The 11,660-nt window shown below is 36.5% G+C and overlaps 1 protein-coding gene across 3 annotated transcripts in view; it reads right to left on the minus strand.

Moving 5' to 3' along the window:
- Window positions 1-11,212, minus strand: part of LOC121428814 (golgin subfamily A member 1-like) — a 37,363-nt gene extending 26,151 nt beyond the window's left edge. For 2 of the 3 annotated variants that reach the window (XM_041625658.1, XM_041625655.1), the window contains exons 1-6: window positions 11,157-11,212; window positions 7,505-8,094; window positions 6,592-6,757; window positions 5,594-5,724; window positions 4,835-4,954; window positions 1,118-1,266 (exon numbers count right to left, since the gene is read on the minus strand). In XM_041625658.1, the coding sequence (XP_041481592.1) occupies window positions 1,118-1,266; window positions 4,835-4,954; window positions 5,594-5,724; window positions 6,592-6,757; window positions 7,505-7,711 (773 nt within the window). In that variant the 5' untranslated portion in view covers window positions 7,712-8,094; window positions 11,157-11,212. Of the gene's footprint in view, window positions 1-1,117; window positions 1,267-4,834; window positions 4,955-5,593; window positions 5,725-6,591; window positions 6,758-7,504; window positions 8,095-8,556; window positions 8,828-11,156 lie in introns of those variants that run through there. The other variant, XM_041625657.1, reaches the window with a different exon arrangement.
- Window positions 11,213-11,660: the final 448 nt, after the last annotated feature.

The following is an 11,660-nucleotide window of genomic DNA, read 5'->3' on the forward strand; positions in this document are numbered from 1 at the left end:
TTTGATGAAGGTTTGTTTATATGCCATTTTGACAAGAGTTACGACAAACTTATGTGTCTATAATTATCTTTTTCATATTAGAAGGATGCACAAAAAAAATATTTTATATATGTATACATCATATTGGTAATAATATCATTATGTTAGCAGAAGTGAGATTTTATAGATAGAGTCAATGGCAACAATAGTCAAATATGACTAATCGCCATTCAAACCAACATAAGAAGAAGAAGCTATTGCAACCCTAACCCTTCATCTTAGAGAAAATTGAACCGGAGCAATGGTCGCGGGAGCAAATGTCGTGTCACCATCAACACAGGGCTTGAATCATTAATCTTGTGGGGCATTGCTAGAAAATTATTTCCAATAGCAAAACAAGTTTACGTCCAAAAATCATCTCACAACGATGACCAGTTAGTAGAACTAGACATCATTAGCAAATTTTCCTTTTCAATACTTAAAGGGGAATGAAACCTTTGGAACAATTAGGCTTGTGTCAAAACAGAAAAATCAAAGAATAAGAACAAAGAAAGTGTGAGAAAAATCAGAAAAATAATTAGAAAGTTATGAGCATTTGAATATTGCAATCACTAATGCTATGGAGATCCTTCCATTGGCAATGTGACAAGGATGTGTGATGTCACATGTGAACAATTTTCACTTTGATGGACTATAAAATACCCTCAAAATGTTTCTTTTTGCTTTTTCTAATGGTAATACAAACTCTTTATCCATGATGTATTCTTTAAATATCTGTACTACATGTCCTCCTATAGAAACAACACATGATCTACTGATAGATGTGATGAAAGAGGCAGTTTAAGTGAAATATATACTTAAGTATTGGGGAGAGTTGTTCACATGTGACATCACACATCTTTGTCACATTGCCAACATGAGGATCTCCATATCTTTAGTGATCGCAATATTCAAATGCTCATAACTTTATCATTATTTGTCTGATTTTTCTCAAACTTTTGTTGGTCTGTTTCTTTGATTTCTCTGTTTTCACACAAGCCATCTTGTTCCAAAGGTTTCATTTTCCTTTAAAATAAATGACTAGTCACATGACAGATTTTAGCCAATCAGGAACCACAACACCACTGTGTCATCATACCTTTCTTTGGTCACACTCGATAAGCTGCTCTGGGCGCTTTGTAGATCAATCTCGATAGTTGATAGCTGTCTTGTCTTCTCTTCTAGTTTCTCCCTCATGTGGTCTAGATCGGCTTTGCATTTATGAAGCTCTTCCTGACTATTTACAAACTGGAAGAGAAGTAAACAATTGGATAATAAAGTAAACTTTAACCCTATATAGCCGGGGGGGGGGGCCTCGACATTTTTTGCGGTAATTTCTAAATGCAAAAAAATAATAAGCTGAAATTTCATGACTTTTTTCTTTCACATCTCCCGCACATTTTAAGACTCTGTTTACGAAAATCGGGGGTACACTTGCGGAGATATAGCACATATTCGTGACCAATGTCACCGAAAATGGCAATTTCCATCGACTTTTGTGTGTACAATGTATGGGTTTTACAAGAAGTGTTGTCAGATGAATGTTTTTTTTCTGTTTTTCCTCACATAACTTTCTTTTGGGCTATCACCAACTATTCTAGATTTAAAAAAACAATAAAAAATAGAGACTTCAAAACAAAGAAATACATAAGAAATTAAAAACAAAGAAATACGTAAGAATTTGGAAACACAGAAGGAAACAAGAATATTATCGAGAAAAATTAGTACATGCACATAATTAATTACTATTATAATCTAATAATTATACAATTTCAATACAGTTGAGTGAGCTGTCTTTTAGATTACATGACTGGCTACTAACATGCTTGATTCCATTGCATTTTCTCAAAAAAGTAAAGTTTACCTTACCTTTACCAAATAACATACCTTGAAGTGCCACACTTCCATCTTTATATAGATAGATATTAGTGTGGCAGGGTTTAGGGGGCTGAGTAGCCCATTAATAACCCAATTTCGATAATCTTTGTGGAAAGGTATGAAAGATGCCAACAAGAGAGTATGGAAGACATACTTATGATAAGGAGGTGGAGATGGATCGGACATGTATTGAGAAAAAAAGCGGATGACATTACAAGGACAGCACTGTAATGGACCCCTAAGGAAGGAGAAAACAAGGTCAACCCAAGAATACCTGGCGATGGACCGCAGGCCTCTACAAAAAAAATTTTCGTCACTTGCCCTGTTGGGCAAGTGATGAAAAAATTTGCTTGCCCGATAGAAAAAACTGCTTGCCCAATTTTTTAAATAATTTTTTCATTATGATGGCACTACTCTTATTTTTATTAAGGTATACTAAATAACAATTGAGAATCATGTCCAGTATAAAAGAACACACATTGAAAAGGATATTTTCAGCAACGTAGCCTGAGTCTTTACGTTTATTTTGGAGAAAAAAATCAATATTTTATGACTATTTAAGGTTAAAAAAAAACCTTCAACAAAAGTTGCTAAAATTTCATATTTTGCATCTTAAAATCCATGAAATGGCTACCTGCGTAACATATTTCCTTAGAATTGCTTTCACTTACCGTAGTTGGAAACTATAAAGAAAGCCAGTGAAAAATGTTCAGCTCTTTATTGACTCGGAAAAAATTATTTTATCATCAAAAGTGGAGTGGCTAAAATTTCACATTTTGCATCTTTAAATCCATGAAATGATCATTTATTTTCCATATTTCCTTGATTAAAAAAAAATAATTTGGAAACCATCAAGTCTTTTCTTCATCATTTTATGATGTTCCACTCGGTCAATAATTTTATCTACATGTTTTTACATGCTACTTTTGTTTTCTATTTTGAGGAATACCTGTTCACTTATTAATGAATTATTATTAACATTGTTTAATATTGTATGATTTTAAGTAATTTTTTTCACTATGCTTAGAATCTTGGGTGTGTGTCTGTGTGTGTGCGTGTGTTTGTGTGTGACTGTGAGTTGAACTTTGATATAAATGAATTCAATATCTAATTTCTACTTCGCCTATTCCAGTACAATAACCTGTACTCGGCCATGTAATAAAGGCCCACATACCCTAACTTTTCCTGAAGTTCTTTGAAAACGCAGACTTCTACGAAAATTGCATTTCTCTATGGGGGAGTCTAAATTTGGTGAGAATGTATTCATTAATAACTTAAATATACATGACAATGAAAAAATCATCAAACTTTATTGGAAGTTTTGAATAATATACCCGAAATGTAAACTCTGTCTGAAACAGAAAATCACCATCATTGAGGCCTTTACTGAGCGAATTGTCCCCCAGAGCTCTGGCAGAGAAACAGAGCTCAGACTGGCTAGCTAGTATGCGCACGTGTGTGAGCCTCCCGCCGGCCTTGTAAAATAGATGAAGCTTTGTTTGATGATTTATTGTCTGATATTTACCTCATCCCCTCAAAAAGGGAAACAAATGAATTTTAAATTATAATTAACAAATACGGCAAGTTATTTTGGATGTTTAATAGGCCGTTTTGAAAAGCAAAGCCGAATGACATGACAACTCACCAATGCGAGGTTACTAGACTCTCTGATTTATTTCCTGTGTAATTCTAATTATTTCATCACAGAATTGTGATATCGGAAGGGGGAAAATGTGCATTAGAAATTGCACATGGTGGTAGTCATAACGGACCCCTATACTACATTCAACTGTTTCCCGGCCATTGCGTTGATTTTTTTCATACCTGGTACCATGTATGGAAATACGTGGTACAGAAAAAATAACGCAATTTCGGAATTTGAAACTGCGCTACTCGCTATTTTTTAAGGCTGATTCATGATTTTGAGTGTGGATTTTGGATGATTTATGGAAGAACGAGGTACGGTACAGAAAAAAAAAGACGCAACAACCACTTGCCCGATCGGGCAATTGACTTTGAGAGGTGCTTGCCCGCACGTCATTTTCACTTGCCCCGGGCAAGCGGGTTTGTCGCGCCCTGGACCGTGAAGGGCGTAATGTCTCAACTCCGACAGACCAGGGGATTGCTACAGAGACTGGCCCAAGACAGACGGGAGTGGAGAGCTTTTGTTGCTGCCCTACATGCCAGGCGGCATGACGGGCAGTAAGTAAGTAAAGGTGAGGAGTGTGGGCGACTTGATGGCTGCTTCTGGGAGCTTTATTTCAGCTATCGTTAATTCTTTTGCTGAAGAAATATTTCCTAATGTCAAGTCTGGAGTGAGTTTTGATTATAAGCTTTTGGGAATGACCTCTGGTACTCTGATAACAATTCAAATAATATTGATTTATAGTCAAAGAAGTTTAGGAAGAAGAAATCAAAGACAAAGAAGAACCTGCACTTGGGCCAGAACTCTAGAAGGCAAAAAAGGAGCAAACTGAATCACTAGACCAAGTGTCTCCCTGCTCTTTTTTAAATGAAAAATGCAGTGGGTTCATAGTAGACAAAGTTGGTGACTCTCCTCTACACAAAACTCCCCCCCCCCAATTTAACATCCTATCCAGGGACAAAGTGTTATCCACCTTAAGATACATGTAGCCTGCATTCGTGAAACGAGGCAGGGGAACATCAAATGCAGATAACAAAACAAGCACCTCGCAGGGGTGGACTTGAACCAAACCCACAATCTTTGGTCTAAAAGGCAGGCACTTCCCTGACTGAGCAACTACTTTGTGGGAATGAATAAGATGGGGAGGGGGACACTACCACATACCTGTATGTATGTGTTGTATCATTTTTCTTGGCAGACTAAGGGGTGGCACCTGCCAAATATGTATACGGAATCGTTGTTTATCTTGGCATTCATGTACATGTAGCTTCAAGTACAAGAGATGTAAATTACCATATGCTTGACTTTGGCAAGTTCTTGTATCTGGAAGCCTTGAAGTTCATCATTGTCTTCTCTCTTTAAAAACTGCTGCATCTCCGCCTTCTTGAGCTTCTCCTGGAGGTCTGAATTTTCCTGCAAAAATTCAAACAAGATGAATATAAAAAAATAATGCATGTGAGGGCATTAGCAAGAATTATACACACAAAGATCCTTCGGAACAGCTCTATCATGCCCAAGGTGAAGCTGAGGGCATTTGAACTATTTCACAGTGTGGATAATTATTCTAATGCCCAAGCAAAATGATGTATATATTTTATATGTTTTATAATAATAATAATAATAATAATAATAATATGTCCATTTACATAGCACAGTTACTATGTGCATATACTCAACTGCGCGTTGATACTTGGTATCATATTATTACCCCGGCTGTAGCTGAGCCGCCATATTAATAGGCACTAAAGTGCTAATATAGTGACCTAGATCCTTGTTATTTGATAAACCATCCTCATCACAAAAACCATGACGTTCTAATAGAACAAGTCACTGGAAATTTGCCTGTTAGCTAAAATAAATAACATTTCGGCACACATTTGTTTGAATTTCAAGTATGCAATGATTATAAAAAAAACATTATTACTAACCAGTGAAAAAAAAGAGAATAAAAGCATCTTGAGCACTCTGCAAAGTGGACATGAGAACTTAATTATTTTGTATTATTTATTTCATCTATCACAAATAAAAATTAAAGAATTAAACAGTACTCACACTTTCTAGAGCTGCCATCTTATCGTGAAGTTCGGTTTCCTTCTTCTTGATAGCCAGGCTGAGCTTATCCGCCATCTTCGCTCTTCTGGCCTGAAACTCTTCATTAATCTCTTGGACTCTCTTGGTGGCCTCTGGAATACATACATTGTAATGTAAAATATATATCAATTGATCAAATGAAAAACTCGCCGTAATTTGAAATAACCCGAGGCAACAGGTGATTCTGTCCTTGGTGCAGTTTCAAATAGCCCTTATATTCTTGAAACCATTATGGGGGGTGATTGTGTGGAGAATACATTTGTCCTAAAAAAAAAAAAAAACTTTGGGAAGGGCGATTTATTTTTCACAATAAAATAAACCTGTAACATGAAAAGCTCACGCCCGACGTCTACTGACATATTCTTTTACCTCTTGCGACAATTTTGAGACCAAATGTGCAATGCTCAGGTATGTAGTCCAGAAAAAAGACAATATTTTCTTAGTGCACCTCAGACCCAATATTGCTACGAAATGGGATTTCATGCAAATCCAAGCAAATTTTGTTCCTATCCTATAAAGCATTTATATACACCTATGAATGCATCATTTCATGTTTGTTTAAGGAAAATCAATGGGAATTCTCACCTTCTTGATGTTTTTCTAGGAGTTGTGATTTGTCTTTATCCCTATAACTATGGAAAGCCAATCGTGAAATAAATCTCTAATGGTACAGGTTTAATTTATCAGCTTGTTTGACCTTCAAATATTTAATAACTATCTGTAAAATAGTACCTCAAACAAATTTCTTCATCGTTAAAGCATGATTAAACAGCACAGTAAGCCTTAGAAATATACAAAATTAATAAAAATTTTCCTTTTTTTTGCTTCCCTTAATTTTAGCTCATGGTCAGACCATGGCTTAGGTTAGACCCGACTTCAGATTTCTATTCTAAATCATTTATGTATGAGTGAATCATTTTGCTCCTGTTTGTTTATGGAAAAGCAATGGAAATTCTCACCGTCTTGATGCTTTTCTAGAAGGAGTTGTGATTTCTCTTTATCCCTCACAGCTTCTTTTACTAGAAGCGAATACTCGTCTAGCTTGGATTCCAGCTTTCGTATCGTCTCGTCTTTCTTGGCCAACTCTCCTTGCAGTCTCTCGTGTTTGGCACTTACATCATTTTGCTGTTTAAAGATAAGCAGGAGCGTCAGTGCTTAAACATAATGCAAGTTGTGGTAATAGTCTAAAAAGGAGTTCCAGCAGAATCCAATGAAATCATCATCAAAGTGTTTATTCATAAGAATAATGTACCAGCTACCTCATGATTCTAGTAGAAAATGTGTAATTGCTGACAGCCCACTCAGCAGCAGCAAACACAAGGGCCAACATTTTGAAATGGAATCGAATTTGATCTTTGGTCTAGAGATGTGGTTTACCTATGGATAGCCGATTGTGACATAAATCTTTAACAGTTGACGTTCAATGCAGGAGCTCATTTGACGCACAAATCATTCTTAACTGTCTGCGAAGCATAAATAAGAAAATTGTCTTCACCATTATAGAATTGGGAAGGATCACAGCAAAGACAGGAATATGTCAAAGCAATTTTAAAATTTTGGGCACCACATACAAAATTATAAAAGTGTTAGACCATGGTCTAGATTGTACCGGACTTCAGAATAGGGAACAAGGTGTTTGTTGTTTCTGAAGTGGGCAGGGGTGGGGGAGGTTTAACATGAATTGAAAGAGTCTCCCTCTACGTATGGCTTGGAGACAAGCAGCCTAGCAGCTTCCCTCTTGCAAGGGTCCAAACTGGACAACCTTGGGGAATGAATGACTCTTCAATGTCTGAACCAAAAATGCTACTTTATTTCCCAAAGGTTTCAAGACCTATCAATAATCATCTAAAACTCAAAACTATGACGATTTACCTGCTTCGGACCTGCAGCAGTAGCAGCCGAAGCCCCACTGAGGCTTGACGTGCTCCCCCAGGAGTTGAGGCTTGACGACGATTCCCCCGCCCTCCTCAGACTCTCTCTCCTCCCGGTGGTTCCTCCAGGTTGTCCAGCACTACGCTTGAGCTCCCCTTCCTGGACCCCCTCCTCCTCTGCAATCTTCTTCTTCAACTTGGCAAACATGGTTTTGAGGGTAAACCAATACTCTTAATATATTCTCCACTTCAAGTTGGTCCAGAAAAGACGAGAGGTCCAAACTAAAGGCTTCTTTCGAATTCTTCACACCACACAAGTTTTTCTTATTGTTTCCATACACCATGAGAAGTGAAAGCAAAACGTCCTGCACGATTTTGTGTAATCCACACACAGTATTCAGTATAACTTGTCACACTAAATAGAATAAGTTGATACATGTAACTGCATAATCCGATATGGGCAGACTGCTTTCTTGTGCTTTCATGGATCCAAGCTTGGAGTCGGCAGTATTGATGTACGAAGCAAAGTTTTCAGCTTAATTGGCAATGGCAGATTTCAGTTCTGCAAGTTGTGGTTGATGCAGATGCAGGCTGGGTAAATAATGGAAAAAATATGATTTTATCATTGTCTATAAAACAAGTTATATTATTGAATTTTACATTACATGTAAACATTTTACTGAAATAATTTCTTTAAATTCATAAAGGTAGAACAAAAGATTTCCGGTAAGTATAGGAAGGGACAGCAGGAGAGAGAAAATGGGCGGGGGGGGGGGGGGGGGGGGTCAAGAGATAGGGAATGTGAGATCCCAGGTGGGTGTTTCATAAAGCTGTTCGTAAGTTACAAGTAAAAAAGAATGGTGACCCTTTACTCGGAACTACATGTACATCAACACCAATGATGAAAATTTGATTTTTATTATTTAGCAAAAAAAAAAGAAAGGATCACCAGTTGTTCTTTAAGTCGATCGTAACTTATGAACAACTTTATGAAACTCATTTTATGAAACAAAGAGCACAGTCATTATAAATTCATTGTGTGCTGTCTCTTACAAATTAGTTGCTAATGCTAATGATGATCCTGCATTAGCATAGAAAAGGTGGCCAGAGAGGAGGGAGGAAGCCTTGGATTTAACACAGGATTAACATCTCAAACAGGAAATTTGGATTGATTCCTTGCTGGCTAGGTCATGCCTTCACAGTCCATGTAGGTGGAAACGATTGTTACAACTTAAGACCATCGCATATTATTTGTAGGGTAGCACAGTGTACAATGTAGTCTGCACGCACAGACCTTCGTTTCTGAAATGACAATAAAACCTTCAATTTTCAATTCGCATAGTGCAGAGTCTGAATTAGTGAGACTAGAATCACTATGTACTGTGGCTGGCTCTACCAGACAGAGTCTTTGGAGTCTAGTCTTCACTCCAGACCTGTTATTTGTTGAAGTGTCAAATATGAGTCTGTGCTTAAAGACTAGTGCTTAAGTGCCACATGAAAAAGAACACTTCACATTTTTGAAACATACATACAGCATCTATTTTGTTTGCATGTTTTGTTTCAATACCACTATCCCTAACTTTAGACCTGGTGGGTATTCCATAAAGCTGCTTGTAAGTTAAGAGCGACTGGTGATCCTTGATTGTGGTAAATGGTATTGAATTGGCGAATGTTGAGCGCGTATAAGGGTTCGCCAGTCGTTCTTAAAATCACTCTTAACTTCAGAACAGCTTTATGAAATGGCCCCCTGGGCTATGTTGGGAGCTCAAATTCATAAGATCTCGGCCGTGGATAGCACAATTGCAACATACATTTGTACGTAGGTAGAGAATGACATAATACGTGTGTTGGCTTCTATAGGTAAATTGCACTAAATTCACGTTCTGTTTTATTATGCTAATTTATTCATGAAATTATACTTTATGCTTCATTCATACAATTAAGGAGCCCTATTTTTTTTATGATGTTTTTAAAGCATTAATAACAATTGTAAATGAAAAAAATTCTGGTACAAAATTAATTTCTTATTTTACTTTCTTTAAATGGCTTTTTCTTTTTTTAATTTTTATTGTTTTTTTTCAACAAAATGTAACCATGATACTATTTCAGCCATAAATAACATCAAATTAAATGACTGCTGCCAATGGAAGTAAAACTAAAGTAATCACTCATTGACTAATTTCAGCAGAAAACATATTTTGTATTGATCAATTGACTTTGTACATGAAATCAAGTTTTTACCTGTCTGAAATGCACTCACAAATACTGTTGCAAATTTCTAAACAGCAGATACATGTACATACGGGAGTCACAAATTTAGTCTCAAAAGTTATCATGGTAATTCAACAAATACCCCAACTTGGCCAAAGTTCATTGACCCTAAATGAGCTACAACCTGGGTCATGTGATTCGAAACTTGGGCAGGATATTCAATAATATTTGACTACCCTTATGGTCAAGTTTCATAAACTAGGTCTATATACTTTATAAGTTATGATGACATTTCAAGAACTTAATAAACTTTAGCTTAAGCTTAAGATTTCGGTATTGACTCCCCCACCACGGTCCAAGTTCATCGACCCTTAAAGGACAAGTCCACCCCAACAAAAACTTGATTTGAATAAAAAGAGAAAAATTCAACAAGCATAACACTGAAAATTGTATCAAAATCGGATGTAAAATAAAAAAGTTATGGCATTTTAAAGTTTCGCTTATTTTCAACAAAATAGTTATATGAACGAGCCAGTTACATCCAAATGAGAGAGTTGATGACATCACTCACTATTTCTTTTGTAATTTATTATATGAAATATGAAATATGAAATATTTTTATTTTCTCGTCACTGTCATGTGAAATGAAGTTTCATTCCTCCCTGAACACGTGGAATTCCATTATTTTAACATTTTGTGCTTCAGGCAATGAGGTCCTATAAATATTGTATATTTCAAACAATAAAAAACAAGACTCTTTCATTTGGATGTAACTGGCTCGTTCATACATGTATAACTATTTTGTTGAAAATAAGCGAAACTTTGAAATGTCATAATTTTCTTATTTTACATCCGATTTTGATTAAATATTCAGCATTGTGCTTGTCTGATTTTTCTCTATTGATTTAAAGTTGTATCTTCTTCTTTCCTGGCTTGGTTGGCAACCATTGAATTCAGGATCAGGATTGAGTAATTTTGCCACAGTTTTTTGTTCATTTCCAAACGCTATAACGCTCACAATCCTACAATAATACTCGAGCCTGAGTTTTAAAATGGCAATGCAATGAAAGCAAAATCCAGCTCCTTCATAATGTTCATTCCCCAACAGGTGACACTGCAAGTTACACACCACTCAACGGAAGCCCGGGAGCGGAGCGCCGCTAATGCCGGCGCGCCCAACCGCTCCGTTCGCTCGTTCATCTCGATTCCCATGCATGCACAAACACATAGCGGCATCCCGTTAAGGCTCATCTTCCCATCATTAAAAAATACGGTCTGTTATGAACTATTCTCGCTCCTCACAGCGAATTGTTTTAACCTAATAATTTAGTACTGAAAGGATAAAGAGTTTCATTCACATCATGAAATAATCTTAACATTATTTCTCTCAACAGTTACGTTAAAAAAGCAAAACAAACGCTCTAATATTAAAATATACTCACCGAATTCGGCCATGTTGGAAGTGCCAACTCAGACGGAATCCTCAGACTGTTTTCAGATGACGTCACCCAAAAGGGCATGATGAGGTCATCCTAGTTTGGGGACAGTCCCGAAGCGTGGCAAGTTCACGACGACCGTTTTGTGAATTTCGGTTCCCAAACGTGTAAAGTTATAGTGTTCAGTACTGTTATTCATGAATGTTTATATATATTTTTTTTACATTGCATTACTCCAATCCGATGGAAAGTGGAATTTTCTGTGAAGAACCTATACTGTTTTGTCAGAAAATACAGTATGCCTTTGTGTAGATTCAGATCGATCTCCTTTTTTTCCATAGAAGGGCGTTTTTTTTTTTTTTTTGGGGGGGGGCGTGCATCAAAAAGTTCTTGATAAGTTGATCATTAGAACAGCCCATGCCTTTAAAAAATATGTGGGTCTAAATAATGTTTTCATGTAAAGTTTGATTTTTAAAAATATACCACATTAACATCAAGCAAACCAGATTT

This window comes from Lytechinus variegatus, chromosome 15, assembly GCF_018143015.1.
Source record: "Lytechinus variegatus isolate NC3 chromosome 15, Lvar_3.0, whole genome shotgun sequence".
Taxonomy (NCBI): Eukaryota; Metazoa; Echinodermata; class Echinoidea; order Temnopleuroida; family Toxopneustidae; genus Lytechinus; species Lytechinus variegatus.